This window comes from Prunus persica, chromosome G7 (assembly GCF_000346465.2).
Source record: "Prunus persica cultivar Lovell chromosome G7, Prunus_persica_NCBIv2, whole genome shotgun sequence".
Taxonomy (NCBI): Eukaryota; Viridiplantae; Streptophyta; class Magnoliopsida; order Rosales; family Rosaceae; genus Prunus; species Prunus persica.
Genome location: NC_034015.1, coordinates 8,656,196 through 8,673,074, shown reverse-complemented (window position 1 = coordinate 8,673,074; position 16,879 = coordinate 8,656,196). Strand labels below are relative to the sequence as shown.

Below are 16,879 nucleotides of genomic sequence, written 5' to 3'. Positions count from 1 at the left end.
CTGGGCAGACACCTGTATACTAAACACATGTACATGCACACATCTAAAGACAACTAGGGAAGGGGAAATTGGCCAACCACTTGTGTAGAAAAGTAAAGCAGGTGATTGGGGAAATCATGGCTGGACACCTGTATACTAAACATAGGTACAGACAAACATTTGAAATCATATCCTACATTTTAACCCTAAACTACTAATGTGGTACACCATAAATGACAGGAACCGCCACAATCCCCCCTTGGAATCCATGACAAACCGTGTACATGTCAGACACATGCCAGGTGTCGTGCCCAAATTACTAAAATATCCTTGCTCTAATTCTAAAACAATCTTAGAATTGACTTCTACAAAAAAAAAAAACAAGCAGAGTTTCCCCTGAAATTGGCTCTAAACCCAAAATTACACCTGTAAAGAAAACACAATTAAATCTCTCAACCATTCAGCAAGCACAATGCATAAACCACACCAATTAACAAAAGTTTCAATGGGCATCAAAACCCCTTATAATGCATAAATCACTCATCAAACTGAATCGGGTCTCAAACCCCAAGAACAATATAGATAAGTGATCAAGATCCATTTTGACAAAATTGAACATACTACTAAAAGCCTAACCTCATGGCTCAACCTAGGTTGACTCTAGGTTGCCAACGTACAATTTTCAAGGGATCAAGCCACATGTAGTTTTTAAACAATAAGCCAACATCTCGTATCCAACAAAAGATAGAAACTTTGATTTTATCTTAAGTATAATAGAAAATGAAATTAGAAGCAAACCTTTTTTAAACTCAAACCAATCATCTAATCAATCGATAGCCTGACAAATATTTAAAACATTCTTGAGCACAAGAAAACATTTACCTCAATATAAGTTAAAATAGAACTGTCGCAATACTCAATAGGTAGAACACGAGCTCAAAGTAAAACAATAATATTCTTAAAAACCAGTGTCATACATACATAACACCTAACCTCTTATTTGGAAACTATGCACTTCACAACCCATATAGGATTAGGCAGGTGGTTGGGGAAATCTTGGCCGAACACATGTATATTAAACATAGGTACATGCAAACATCTAAAGGCAACTGAGGAAGAGGAAAATAGGCCAAACACCTGTGTAGACAAATTGGGCAGGTGGCTGGCGAAATCCTAGCTGAACACCTGTATACTAAACACAGGTACATGCAAATAATTCATGGCCAGACACTTACAGAGTATTCTTGTTGCAAGTACATGCAAGTCTCTTAGTCAGACACCTATATAATAAACACAGGTACATGCAAACATCTGAAGGCAACCGGGGAAGGAGAAAAATGGCCAACCACCTATGTAGACAAATTGAGTTGATGGCTAGGGAAATCCTAGCCAGACACCTATATACTAAATACAGGTACATGCAAACATCTAAAGTCAACCGGGGAAGGAGGAAACTGGCCAACTACCTCTGTAGACAAATTGGGCAGGTGGATGGGAAAATCCTGGGCAGACACCTGTATACTAAACACGGGTATGCAAACATCTGAAGGTAACCAGGGATGGAGAAAACTGGCCAACCACCTATGTAGAAAAATCAGGTAGGTGGCTGGGGTAAACATGGTCGGGCACATGTATACTAAATACAAGTACAGGCAAACATATGAAAGCAACTCAGGAAGGGGCAATTACAAAGCAAAGTGGGCCTCCACTAGGGTGCTCACGCGTCGTCAAAGGCTAAGGCTTTTGAAGTTTGCCGTCGGAAAAAGTCCAAATAGTCGACAACCCAATATACCACTCACACAAGCACTTCAAGGGAAGCAACTTTTACTCTTGTACCTCGGCTGAATTGGCTTGAATATAGCCAAACACGTAAGGGTTTTGGCCAAAGCTTATTGGGCTTGCGGCGGTGATGACAGCCACTAACGACGTCGACTAACTTAGGGGAAATTTTGAGGGAGGAGAGGCGTTGGTTGTGTAAAAATTAAGCGATTACAGCGGCTAATCGAAGCAGGGGTGGTGGGGAAAAGGTTCTTCGGCATTGTTGTTTGTCGCCACCAGACGGCATCGGGAATTTTCCTCAAGCGTTGTGCACCGTTTTTTCGTGAGAAAGGCGAGAGAATCGGGGAGAGAGGAAGGAGAAGAAAAAGTGAGTAGAGAGAAAGTTGCCATAAGTTTTTTTAAAAAATCTTATGTTACCAAAATTACGATTGTGCTACTGCACTTCTGTTGACCATTCGTTAAAGTCTGATTTACTCGTAGTATGTGTCTACGACTCATGAGAACAATTTCCATGCAATGGAGTGAAGAAATTTTTTCAAAACTAGTCCCGAACAAAAAGTGGCCCCTAAACCACTTTAAAACCCTCATGCTGTGTTTGGTATGCCTCACTAGATTGGATTAGGTTAAATAACACCTGAAACCCATGTTTGGTAATAAGGGGGGACAACTTAAATGAGATTATAGAGTCCAAGAGTACAAAAAAAACCCTCACTCGTTGGCCCAATACAACGATGCTGAAATATGGCTCGCAAAATAGCGAGCTTGCAAAACAGCAAGGTTGAAACCAACACTGTCTGGGAGAAAATCAACCACCACTAATTCAATTAACCACCACCATCAATTCAAACCCAATGGAACCACACAGTGGCAATCTCCCCTTAAATTTTTTTTTTTTCTTTTCATATGAAGATGGAACCATAAACACAAAAACTCAATTCCTAGTAGATCCAAACCAGAGAAAAAAGAGAGAAACGCAGGAAAAAAAAATCAGAGAAACGAAGGGAAGAAAACAAGAGAAAGGCAAGAGATAGGAAGAAGAAGAGAGAAAAGGAAGAAAATTAAGATGATTTTGTTGATGTATCCCTCCTACCTTTCCAACTTTGTTTGCTCCTTCTTTTATATCTTGCGGCTCAAGCTGTTTTTGGTCCCAAGCTTTTGTTGGGCTCCAGTGACCTTGTTCTACTTTTCATGCCTTCTCAAGTATATCTAGAGAGAGAGAGAGAGAGAGAGAGAGAGAGATGAGGGAAATGGCACGGAATAAGTAAAAGAGGAAAAAGGAAAAGGAAGATAGAGGGAGGGAAAAGTGAACTCGGAAGAAGAAAAGGGAGAAAAAAGAAAGGGAAAAGAGAGAAGAAAGGAGAAATTGGAGAAAAAGTGGGTTGTGGGTGTGAGATTCGAAGGGAGAGAGAACAAAAGAGAGTGACTCTTCACTAATTAAATTTAAATTTAAAAATATTTAAAAAATTATTTTTTAGTCCGATACATCACCAAACATAAATCTTCACTATTTTTACAATGGACAATTTAGTTTCTTAGTCCGACGCAGCACCAAACGTAGGTCAGTGCTTAATCCAACTTAAGCCAATCCAAGTTGATCCATAACAGTCTCAGGATTTAATCCAGTCCATGACAGTCCGCTGTACCAAACAACCCCTAAAGATTCCTTCTAAAACTCCAAAAATGAAGTTAAAATCCGTGACGGGATGTTGCAATAAACAGCATGATAATTCACGTTACTGTTTCTCCTCATTATGCTTCATCTACTTATTCTCTTCTGATTCACCATCCATACTTCCAGTTTTACAAGGAAACAACTTCAATCTAGCTCATTTCTGACGGAGATCAAACTAACCACATAAAATTGTGCTAATTTATAAAATAAAGTAAAATTATATCAAATTAAACACATTACATTCAATCTAGCATCAAAAATAGTACCACCTATATGTTTGTACTTGTATGATCTTATTTGGGTACAAACCAATCGACAACAACATAGTACTATAAAATCTGATCGAAATAATAAAGCCGGCATTAGAACATATACTGTTCGATACATTATGGCGTTGCCAAACAAGACATTCCTTGACAAAGGAATTGCAAAATGAAGGATGGAACATTTTTCTTTATGGTACAACATGACGGAATAATACAAACAATTAATCTAAGTTAGTGAAAAATAGTTAAGCCAGGCTTGAAGTGACCTGATGAGCCTTGTTCCTTCAACATTGCGAGAAAAAAGCAACATGAACGAGTTTAAGAACGTGTTGGTCGAGATGTATTGGCAGCCTAATTTATATACATATCATCTCTTCAACAGCTTTAGTACATCTCCAACCAAATGCAATGACCCGGTTACAAGAACCTGCAGATCCACAATAAGCATTTTAGATGTATGAATGTGTACAAAGATCCAGACTTCTCCCCCAAAAACATAATTTTACAGGAAAAAAAATTGAAATCAGATAATATAGGGGCAAAATTTTCAGGGGTTTCAATTGGTATACGCTGGATATCATGATATAAGTTTAAAGTAAACTGGTATGGCAATCATGTAGTTATTACCAGCCAAAAAGACAATAAACGACCTTTAAACCACACATCAAGATAAATGGAGTACTGAAATACATGAATCACTATTTAGATCTTTTTAAATTCTAAATTAATTGGATGGTCTGCTGATATATCTATATGAAGTTAAATAGTAGAGCTTTCCAAAATCAATGAAAGAACAAGTTTGTAGCCAGTAATTTTACCTGGATTCTAACAGAAGGGTTTCTTTTTACACAATCCCTGAGCCAATCTATAGCCAATGGCAGTGAAGGGATTACTGCACTACAAGCAAAATGATTTTCTACAGGACTGCAATGAGAAGCATCCTCATAAAGAAACTCGTAAGGCAAAAATTTTGCAGCATCCATTTTTGGTTCCGTGTCAATAACAGTATCGACTTCTGTATCTGAGCACAAAAACATTGTGTTGGACAGATTGTTGTTCAAGAAATAATCAAAACATCATTCTCAACAGCATGCATAAATTGAACGCATACAAAATACTGATAGACAATTTGGTCAGAGAGGATGGTTCGGGTCACCTCTTAGGTAACCAACATCAGGACCCCATAGCACAGTTTTAAGGCCACAGCCACTATTTTGACAAAAACTATCTGATCAGATGAAGGATTGCTAATGATGACAGCTTAAAGGAGCTGATTTTCGGACAGCATTAAACTAAACCTAACCCCCACTAATGAGTTACGCAGATTTCTTTGTTGGCTGTCTTTTTTCCCCCAGGCAACTGTATGTGTTTGGTTGATCTTTCTACTTTTTTTTATTATTTTTTTTTCAGGATGAACATTTCATTAAAAAGGAAACCCTAGTTGATATCATGGGAGAGAAGAGGATGCAGCCAAAGAGGAGTATCTTCAACCCAAGAAACGAAATCCTTACAACTTAAAGCAAACTGGGCAAGAGCGTGAGCAACATGGTTGCAGCTGCAAGCTCCCAGCAACACAAAGCTTTCCGAAATTGGTGAAGCAGATATTTAACCTCCTCAACCAAGACACCATCAGGTCCAGTAAACTCATTACAGTGATGTAATACTTGCAATTTCAACCTTAGCATCCATTTCCAACACCACCTCTCAAAGACCAAGATCAGGTGCAAATCACAAACATTCCACCACTGCCATAATCTCAGTTTCATGGGCCTCATAAGAGCCATGAAATGTTTTGATTGACCTTTCTATTTTATTTTATTTTATTTTTTAAATTAATGGTCAGGAAAATGTGTCTGTGCCTGCATGTGTCTAACATAAATACATACGTGCATGTAATGTATACATATATACCTTATCATTATTATCAGGTGTGTAAATAAGCAAACACCGCAAAATAACCAATTAAAATCCAATTGAAGCTTTCAAGGAAACCAAAGTATATACCCTTCCCATGGATCATCTTCTCCCAGTGTCTCTGGAGGCTGAACTGCCAAGACAGGTCCCTGCTAAAGTTATCGGCAGGAATGACTGAGGCAGCAGAAGTAACTCTGTCATAAGTTGACATACTTGGGACAAAAAGGGCCTTTGAGAAATGAGTACCTGAGAAATATTTTGACAAATCATGAGGCAACAGTTTCAACTCTCATAACCATAGAAATATACATATACAGAGAGCTTCCGTTGAGGGATCCCTCAAATAAGCCTATTTGAGGGACACCCTTGTAGGGCCCACTCCGCATTGTATTTCACTAATCCAAACCTTCTATTTTGTAGATATTCATTCAAAGATCATCTCTACAAAAAAATCACTTGAATCCAATATCATTTGACCATTCAATTAAATTATTGAAATTTAAGTACTTTCTTGAAGCACTGTGTTCATTGATTCTGTTGTTCTCAATTAGATGCCTTAATGATTTTCAATATGTATGATTTTTTTTAAGGATGATCTATGAATGAAGACTTGAAAAATAGACGGTTTGGATAGTTGAAAAAAAATTCGTAGAGTACCCTAAAAGGCGTCCCTCAAATAAAATTATTTGAGGGATCCCTCAATAGAAGGGGACAATACATATATATCCTTAGGAAAAAAAATAGCAGCGAAAAAAGAAAAAGACAAACTACATTTACAGGATGCTATGCTCAAAGTTTCAACAGACCACCTAACTAATCTTGACGCCATGCAATTAGTAGTAGAGAATACTGGCAATATATTCTCAAATTTATACTAACAATGAGTTTTTGTTGTATTGCATTGAGCTTATACGTTAGTACGGTTTTATAGAATACTGATATCACATATAAGGTCTAAAAAGGAAAGTGACAATTGCCTCTTTCTTTTCTGCTGACAAAGATAGCTGGCTACCGCTGCCCCATCCCCAACTCCCCGCCCACAAGTTCACACAACCTTCCCCTTTTAGAGGAAGAGATAAAATTTGACACCAATATCTCAAAGCTTCTTGAAGAAAACAAGTAGTTTTTAAGAAATGAGAAAAACAAAGAGGTGGAATTGACTAATTAACTGAAAGTGAATCAGCAATACCTGAAGAAGCACACGTGCTTACAAGCTTTGGAAGCAATACTTGAGGGTCTCTAACCTCCATGCAATTGAATAAAAGAATCTACAAGGCATAAAGATTACATACAAGGACCAATTATTATATCAGACATAAACGAACTGTACATGAGAATCATTCAGTTGATATGATAAGCCATTAACTGAGACATTCCGGTCACTAAGAGCTGTCCATAGATATCTCAAGACATCTATACCCTAAAGTAAATAGCAATCTGTATTGGTTTTACCTGCTTTGATATTTTGTAAGACTTATCCCTTTTTTCTGTTCCATATTGGAGGTGACCATTCCCCCAAACCTGCACCATGTTTTCAACCGTAAAACAAGATGATGCCTTCTGTTTTCCCTTTACTGCACTAGAGAACCATCTTCCACAAACCTCCATGCTCTCAGGACTGTGAGCTCCATCCAAGTAGAAAATTAGATCTCCACAAGAACTTTCAGACACTTTTGATGAATTGCAAGACTTCAGAGAAGTATCATAAACAATCTGAGCTCTCCCAGAAAGATGTGCTGTTGAAAGACCTCTACGAAATGCCCCTGGTAAATTGCTTTCCAGGTTATCTTGTTTTCCAAAAAGTTTTTCCCAATTCCCCGTTCTTTGAAGCCAACATTTAGAAAGAGAAACAGCAAGACCAGCATTGATGAACTGGTGGTCACCAGACAAGCTAAGTTTTAAACCATCCATCTTCTCACAGTCAAGTGGTGCCACTACTTCCAACGGAACCTGCAATTGGTAAATACAGATCAAAAGGCGAAGCACATGCAGCTAACAATCCATAAATTCTTCTGTCTGGGAACTTGTATGTAATGAACCTACAGTTATTAACCTATAAAAATATCTAGCAGAACAATGATATTTTGGTTAGGCCTAGCTGAACACTGAAGGATGACCAACAAATTGACGTCTACTACACGCTTGTTTAATGTACAGGCTTCCATCTACACCACATAACATGTCATCTTTGAATAAAATAAAACAAACATTACCAAATTTGTATACCCAGGTTTTTACCATGTCAAGACCTTTTTTCATCTCAATTTTAGGATAACAAGAACATTTATATCCATCAAGAACCGCATTTATGCAATTATCATTTATTTACTTCAATGTATTAAAACACTTGACAAGATCATATGAAAGCTTTAGTGTCTACTGTCAACTATCATACTTGATCACATGAAAACTAGAGTGACGAAAAAATTCAGATACTGCATTTGTTCCTGATCGTTATCCAAAATATGTGCAAAAAACTAAAGAAGGAATAATATATATATATATATATAACTCATAATTTCATTCTATAATTGTGGTGCTTTCCCATAAAACCAGGCCAAAAAGCTTTTGGAGGTAAATCATCAATGATCAGAAGAAAATGGTGGATCACAATGACAGAAAAAAATTTCTTTTAGGGCCCATGGAAAAGGTAAGAAGTAATTTGACCAGAAAACTATTGACAGGGAACAAAAGTATACATATGTGCACATGCAAGTGTGTGATATGTATTATGCATACATTCAAATTATGACCTCTACACAATGGAATTAGGAGAGATGACTTACCGCTAGTCCACGAGCCACCTCCTGGATTACATCCATTGCTTCAGAAAGTTGAGCTACCACGAATGCAGGAATATGAGGCTTCAGTAGCAGGGAAGACATCAACCCAATTCAGAAAATATGAAAACTGCCAATTTGAATAATCAAAACAGAAATATGCGATAAATAACTCATAATCAAAGAAAGCATATCCATGCTAGTTTGAATTGCTTGTGTGGGAGATTTATACCTTGAATATTCCGGCCTTATGAGAAGCTATCTGCCCAAGGGTATTTCCTGCATAATATTATAGTTACCTAATTTAGCACCCAAATATCCCCATCGCTCACAATAATGCTAAAACGGAGGAAAATACAAAAGAATAATACCTGATTACTGATAACTAGTCTCAGAAACAGGATAGAATTCATATAATTGCAAAATTATAAATGTTCCCTATCTTAAGTATGAAGATGATTGTTTCACCACCAAAATAAAAAAGTACAAAGGTAATTGTACTCTCAGTAAACAAAATATGAAAAAAGAAGTTGAGGAGTCAAAAAGACTCACCCAATGCCTCCACGTGGTCCATCCCCAGAGATGTAATGCCACAAACAATAGGTTCTTTTATCTGCACGATTTACCACTAACATCAATAAGTATTTCCATCGTTTATCATATATACAGTTCTTTCAGCAAAAAAGTTAAGAGAATGCTCAAGTTTCACTTTATTATAATCTAATCATAGGCTTCAACAAGAAAAATAAAACAGTTTTGAAATTTGAATAGACTTCAAGAATTTTATGTAGTTCCATACAGCATACCACATTTGTTGAATCTGTTTTTCCCCCAAGACCAACTTCAATAATAGCAACGTCAACCTATCAAAAGTACTGTTCTCAATCAAAATACATCAGGAAAAAGAAAAAATCCAAGGAAAACAAAACTTAGATACCAAAAATAGGGTTTCCAAGATTCAAACACCGGGAATAGGCTTTAATACTATGTTAGTGAAACAGTGCATATCAAGCTAACCATAGAACACACTAATCCAGTTAATTGATACAGAACAAGAAAAGTCCTAATATAGACATATGGGAACACTGCTCGAAGACCTCAATAAGGGAGGGAATGCAGGGATGGTAAGGAGATTAGGGAACTAGCTAATAAGCAGGCTTCAGAACATTTCCTGACGTCACATTTGGGAGAGTGATGACTACACTGACAGTTGAACAGAAAATTCCAAACGAAAGCAGGGATAAAATGACCCAATCATCAGACTCTAACAGTTTTCAGTAGCGAGAATAATTAAAAATACATACAATACACAAGGGAAAAAATAGATGAGTAACCAAAAAACCAAAAGGAACTCCTTGCTGCAGCTCTGTGTGTAATTCCAAAATGGGAAGCTTTATATGCAATTAAGGTTCTATGCCTAACCTGTTCACAAACAAATATTTTGAGAGCTAATAAAGTGAGGAACTGAAATAGGGGAGGCATTGGCAGGTCCTCTGTAACCATTTCCTGCAAATTCAAGCTTCAACAATCAAAAAGCTGTGTTTTACAACTTGGGCGCTTAACACAGATAAAGCATCAGTACCATAAGTTGTTATTTGGTAAGTTATCAAGCAGTAATAAAAATTACTAAAGACCATCTTATGCATATGCAACCTATTAAATCATAATTTAAAAATCAAGCTCACACGTACTCTTGAAGATTCTAAAGTCCTCCCAATTTGGAATATGATAGCCATGATTCGTATAAATTTTAAGCTTTTATGAATTTGTTCTGATGCTCTTGAAACTGAAAAGTCCAAATACATATACATAGGGATTTTCGACACGAATTTGAAGCAAAAATAATGCATACCAAAGCTCTCAGTCTAGTGAAAGCCTAAAACATCTTGAGTTTTGATGAATATGACCAGTACAATTCGAATTGATGCCACATCTAACAGCAGGTACAGGAGCACTACTGAAATGCCATGCATGGTGCTGATGAACCCGCTTGAGGTATGAGACTCGAATAGAAACTCTTTTACAATATGGAACAATGATTATTTTGTGATCATCATTAATTGCATACAATATGGAACAACTATACATCCGTTCGTGAAGATGCTCATGAACCATGCTGGGGTATGAGATTTCAATAAGAACTTTTACAATTTGGAACAACTATATCTTAAAAGTATTCCAGAGATGGAATTCTAATATTTATATGGGAGTAATACCTCCAGTTGATTCCAACAATTCCAAAAATATAGTAGAAATCTATCTTCAGTTATGTCCAACCTACACATGCAATTTAAAGTCAAGCTCAGACCCGAAAGTTATATTGACAGTCAAATGTAAGATTAATTTTGTACACATAAGTTACCAATTACAGGCAATGGAGAGAGAGAGAGAGAGAGAGACACGGCGAACGTATCCAAACAAAAGATAAGCAATATAGTTCATTTTTATGTTAAAATACTAACCCATTGATCCGAAATCTTTCTCTCACATCAATCAGGTGAGGAGAAGTGAACAGTCCCGTTCGAAAACCACACTCCCGCAAAATAGCCTCACAGAATGTGCATGTTGAACCCTTAAATGTGAAAGCCCAAAAGAAAAACAGAAAGATTGAGAGAGAGAGAGAGAGAGAGAGAGAGAGAGAGAGAGAGAGAGAGGGAGAGAGAGAGAGAGAGGGATTGCAGAAATGTGTTCTCTGACTATTATGTGTCATGCAATAACCCTTAGACAAATGTAAGATTAATAAGAATACTAAACTTCTAATATCATTCCCATTTGTATCATCTCAGACACTTTGAATCCTTGTCAAGTAACACATCTAATCAGACACTTTAATAAAAATATGTTTTCAATCATTGGATCAGTTAATATCTCATTTAACAAGTTAAAAAACATGTTCTTATTTACGGACCTTATCAGCTATGACCTTATCGACACTACTAGGGTTGGATATCATAATGATACTTCAAAAGATGTTGTTAATCGTTTGAAAGCTTTAGTCTGATTTATAGAGGATATGGAGTTTATAGTTTAAAGGGAAAGCACCTTGCCCTTTGTTCCAGCCACATGAATAATTTTGAGTCCTCCTATCTTTTCCTCCAAGCCTAGTATCTGTAACGAAACCAAGCATTCTGCATTTCAATCTACAAACACTAAATCAAAATTTAAAAAACAATATATGTTACTACAAAGATACAAATCAAACTAGATAGTCACCACAACATTCACAATCAAGTAAGTTTAATTTCAACAATAACTACTCAGAGCATGCTGGTCTCATTGTACTGTGTCAGTACATTACCTTGAGATATATCGACATCCTTTCCAACTTCCCATATTTACCACCTACAGATGATCTCTCTCCACGTTTTTTACGTGTAATCAAGGAGGAAAGTGCTTCCATGGCCGATTCATATGAAGATGTAACAGGTAAGTCCTCTGAGTACTCTTTGACAAACACATTGCTTTGCATTTGTTCCATAACTTGAGATGATATCTTTGTAGATCTATAACCTAAAAATTAAGCCAGGAAAAAAGTTCAAAAACTCAAGGTTAATCTCTTCCACCATGCACAAAGATGACTTCTAAAACAACTAGGTAGATAATTTTTTAAAGAATGACAAAACAACGGAGTCCAAGTCCTAGATTTCACCCATAGATTGGCATAATCTCACATGATCTTATTTCCTTAAGAAGCCCCCAAATTACAGTGCTTCAAAGCAACTTGTCAAAAACATCAATAAGAGATTACATTTATCATGAGAAACTCTGAACATCCATTTGCAGGGAAATGAACTTACCACGTCTATTAAGATGACTTGTGCCTCTAAAAGCCGGCACATTATTTGATCTCCATGTTTTATTAGTAAACAAGTGAACACTTCGGTCATGGAAGTGTGAAACTTCAAATCTCTCACACTTCAGGAGAGTGTTTGTATAGACATTCATCAGGAGAGCATCAACCTGCAAACACAATAACTTTTAAGTTTACTAAAAGATTTTATTTTATTTTTTTTAATTTTTTTAAATGCCATGCTCTGACAACAAAATTGAGATCATGGAACACTTTAGGCTGTCTGTAATGGCAGGGTGAGGAAAAATATTTTCCCATATCTAACACAAGCTATGGTGACACACAATTGTCACCTACACCCAATTCAGCTGGATATATTTCTCGTTTTTTTCATTTTCCTCATTTTCATCAGCGTAAAAACAAAAACAAAACAAAAACAAAAACAACGATATACTTTATTTTAAAAATAAAAATTGGTTGACGCATGCATATGAGAGAAAGCTAGTCAAATAATCTTATCCTTTTGTGCTGATTCTGAAAAATTAATAACAATTCAATTCATCACCCATAAGAAAAGATATCTCTCCAAAGTCTTTCATCATAATCTTTCTCTACGAATGTTTCAGGGGTACACGGGCACAAGAAGATTACAAGGAAAATTTATGCTACGGAACAGAAGAAGATAACAGATTCTCCTGGTTCTTATCCTGTTCTACAAAATTTATGCTTCTTTTTCTTCCACAAAAGCATAAAAAGGCAGAGAAAGAAGTTTCCATATGAACATGAACATGACCGTTCTGTATGTGTTTGCATTTAGAGAGAGAGAGAGAGAGACTGACAGAGGAAGTAAGCGGAGGCATTGTGCTTGAGTTGGAGATTCGGTGCCGCTCTTCTCATGGAGTGATGTGTCTGCGTCCTCGCGTTTGTGAGTTTGTGAGTTAAATCTATTATCAATTTATAGAGGGAGAATTTCAGTTTCACTCCATGAGTTTTGGTTTAATCACAATCGAATCCCACAGGTTTGATTTATTATAATTCTAACCCCGAGCTAGCCGAGGGGTAGGAGGACAGCCACGCGTGAGACCCTAGACGACATTCGGTGAGAGAAATTATACGGTGGTACTGTACTACCACGTGGCATTTGACAGGTGGTAGTATGGACCAATGAGATGACGGCACCTGGATAACTACAACTATGGGGAGACAGAACTAAACGTCCGTTTGATATTGGCGTTAACGTCATCCATCATCGCTGCTAGAAAATTGTACGGGCAAAACTTTACCAAATACCGCAGGCTTCCTCCTTCTCACTTCTCAAATATATTTTTTCGTCTTTGGTTCTGTCTCTGAAGCCATGGCAATGGCTGTTTTTCCATTCAATCCACTGGGTATTGTTCTTCTATTGATAATCATAATTTCTTAAACACCAAAAAATCATTAAAAGTTGGGCTTCTTAGATCTAGGTTCAAAACGATTAGTTGTTATTGAATTTAGTCCACGTGTTTTTATTTTCAATGTAGGTCCTTTGACATTTATTACTTTTTTTATTGTGTCGATTTTACCCCTTGAAGTAAATAAGGTGAACATATTGAAAATCTAAATTTAATGCATTATTTCCTTGTAATTGAATTCTAGAATTTAAATTTTGAATTCTTTCTTTGATAATATTCTTAATATATTGATAAAATACAATTTAATCAATAAAAAATTAAAGACCCATATATTATACAAATCTATCAGACAAGTACTCATATTAAATTATGCACCTAACATACACGTAAATAGTGTTATTATTAGCAACGAAAAAAACTTAGTGATAAATCATGTTACCTGTAAGCAGCGGCGGACCTAAAATTTTTTCAGGAGAGGTGCAATTTCAAAAGTTAAGAGCTATAAAAAAAATATAAATAAAAAATAAAAAATAAAAACTAAATATCCTTATAATTTAAACAATATATATGTAAAATCATAATCAAAATCAGCAATAAGGGACAAGGAGTATAATCTATAAACATACACCAAATTGCTTTTTTTTTTCTTTTCTATTTGTATGTTCCACAGTAAAGCAAATAGGTACAACTATATCAAGCTTCTAACTAGTTTTTTGCTGCTTTGACATGTTCAAAAATAGGATTGCCTACTATCAACCGCTTACCCTATATTAGTCCTTCAAACCTTGACATAATGTTATAATTGCAGCATAACTTCAGAATAATAATCAAGTAGAAACTTCCAGTTCCACAAGCTAACAATGACAGCCCAAAGGAAAAAATTACAGAGACCAAAATTCACTAATTGGAGCAAAATCAAATATACCCAGTTGGAAAAGAGAAAAAAAAAAAACAATCTTCTAACCAAAGTTTCATAGTAGCATTTCCTAATGAACACTGATTAGAGAAGAACCCAATTGGACCAACTAAAAGTTGAATGTAATTTATGTCATTGAGGAAGAAATGCAGCATACCCAGATGGAATTTCGCCCCTTCGGGTAAGGACTTTGAGCTTCTCTAGAGCCCAATTGAGTACAAGTTTTGTGTGCATTTTGAGAGTGAAGCAAAGGGGGTTTAGAAGTTTGCTTAACGAAAGTTGAAGGAAAAGAAGAGGAGGACTTGCAGTTTTTTGCCCGCAGCAGCTGCAGTGCAGTGCCCAGGTGGTTTGGGCATTTCTTCAAACACGTTGCGTGCGTCTCTGGTCTGAAGCAGAGGTGCAATTCCGGCTGCTCTAATGGACTTTTCCGGCGACCGGAGGTGCAGGTGCACTTCTTTGCGCCTGCACAGGTCCGCCACTACCTGTAAATTAGGAACATAAATTAGAAGACTACATATAAGTTAAATACAAAAATAGACAAAATAAAATTGTATGTTACCTATAAAAAAAAACTACAAAAAAGGTACATAAAATACTATTACATGTTGTCGAAAATATGAAAAAACAAATATTAATCCAACGGTTCAAAAAAATTTCTTAAAAAGAGTGCAAGAGTAAGTGAACCGTTGAATTTACATCCAACAGTGAGTGACCATAAATCTCTTGGACCTTTGTAGTTCAAGAGATCGGGACTGTGCCTATGCAATGCAATAGGCAATATGACATAATGACTATTACTCAATTCAAGTCATAAGGGGCAACATTGGAACAAAAATTGATTTTAAAAATAAAAATATCAAAATATTATATCAAAAAAATTTAAAAAGGAATGTAATCATATATGGCACAAAAGTCAAAAGACTTAGATCAAAGTCACCAAATCCGAAAATTGGACCCAACTTCTTAGGGAATTTGAATCTATATCAACTTTTTTATTAAAAACATTTGTAGGTTGTTTATTATTCAATAAATCCCACTTAAAATCGATCACCTATTGTTTGAACCTAAAACACCCATCTAACGAAAACCATGTTTAGTCTAAAACTCCCAAGCAATAAGAAAACACCATGGACTGACATTGTCTGAAGCAAAGATCCTCAAAGTAATCCCCTTTATTCAAAACAAAAAACAAAAACCAAAATTCATTATTTTCCTTTACAAGCACCCAAGTAATTGGGGCAAAGGTAATTTCCATTAAATTTAAAGAAAGGAAAAAACAAAGGAGAAAATAAGAGGAATTTTAATTAAGTCAGCGAACATATCCGCTAAGATTGTATAATTTCTCCTAAGGTAGAGAGCGTTTTTCAATCATCAAGAGGCTTTTTTCAATCTTAGAAATGTGTGCGTGTTTGTGTGTGTGTGTGTTTTTTTTTTTTTTCCCAAAACAAACAAAAATATAAAACTAATTCAGCTAATCCAAAAGTAAAATAATCAATTTATCATATCCTAATTACTAAAAGTTAGTTTTTCGTTAAACTTAATTTTTATTACTAATTTTTTACTTGTCTCCTAACAAAAGTCAACAGGTTATTAACTACAATATTTTGATTTTTAATTTCTAGCGTCCTTCAATTGTGTCACACGTAGCAATTTAGTTATTTCTTTAAATTTTTGTCAATGTATTAGTCAATTTGATGGATAGAAGCGTCAATTCATGGACAAATCTTTTGCATTCCCTTGCATAACATGTTACAATTCCTCCCAATTGAAGCGCTAATTGCCCTCTCTATACCAATTTATCAAAATTGTTGGCAGGTTATGGAGGGAATGCAATAGCACAGGTGAGTAGGTTGTCTTATGGGTGATTTGTATATGAATTTACGATTTTATTCCCTCAAATTGACGACCATATTGATGGAATATGACAGAATGACCAAATTGCCACACGCACAATTGAAGGACGCCTTGTAATTTAAAACCAAATTTGAGGACCATAATGAAATTTGGGTACAAATCAGGGATCATTGTAATTAAAAACCCTTTGGAGTCCATACCAGTATAATTAAGTACAATTCATATCAAGCAAATAAATTAAGTACAATAATCATTTACATAAAATAGTAACCCTCAAGCGCTAACTAGTTAGTAAGCTAGGATGACGCTAACCTAATTTCAGCTCACATCACAATCTATTCTATAATCGGAAATGTTTACTTCTTAGGTCATTATTGAGATATCATCCTTTCAAAAATTCACTCAAATCAAAAAGCGTTTAATTATGTAACAATGACCAAATAAATAGACACGCACCATATTTTCAGTAAATAAGAAAATGTTCATGATAATAATTAAGAGACTAAATGATATTTGATTTGAATAAAAGTTTGATGGG

The 16,879-nt window shown here is 35.8% G+C and overlaps 1 protein-coding gene across 1 annotated transcript; it reads right to left on the bottom strand.

Annotated features, from left to right (window-relative positions):
- On the bottom strand, nt 3,651–13,119 carry LOC18782153 (folylpolyglutamate synthase). The gene is made up of 16 exons (XM_020569079.1): nt 13,020–13,119; nt 12,188–12,350; nt 11,689–11,900; nt 11,433–11,498; nt 10,853–10,962; nt 10,607–10,667; nt 9,813–9,896; nt 9,197–9,253; nt 8,943–9,003; nt 8,623–8,669; nt 8,397–8,474; nt 7,063–7,560; nt 6,800–6,878; nt 5,701–5,856; nt 4,515–4,717; nt 3,651–4,123 (listed from the first exon to the last, which is right to left on the bottom strand). The coding sequence occupies exons 1-16, from the start codon at nt 13,038–13,040 to the stop codon at nt 4,064–4,066; spliced, it is 1,956 nt and encodes a 651-aa protein (XP_020424668.1). The 5' UTR covers nt 13,041–13,119; the 3' UTR covers nt 3,651–4,063.

Excerpts from the sequence above, each read along its gene's own strand:
- LOC18782153 (XM_020569079.1), bottom strand. The coding sequence starts at position 13,040 with ATGCCTCCGCTTACTTCCTCT. Across the intron at positions 5,857-6,799 it reads AAGCACGTGTGCTTCTTCAG|GTACTCATTTCTCAAAGGCC; the intron begins GTATTGCTGATT and ends AATATTTCTCAG. Across the intron at positions 4,718-5,700 it reads GAAGATGATCCATGGGAAGG|ATACAGAAGTCGATACTGTT; the intron begins GTATATACTTTG and ends TTTTGTGCTCAG.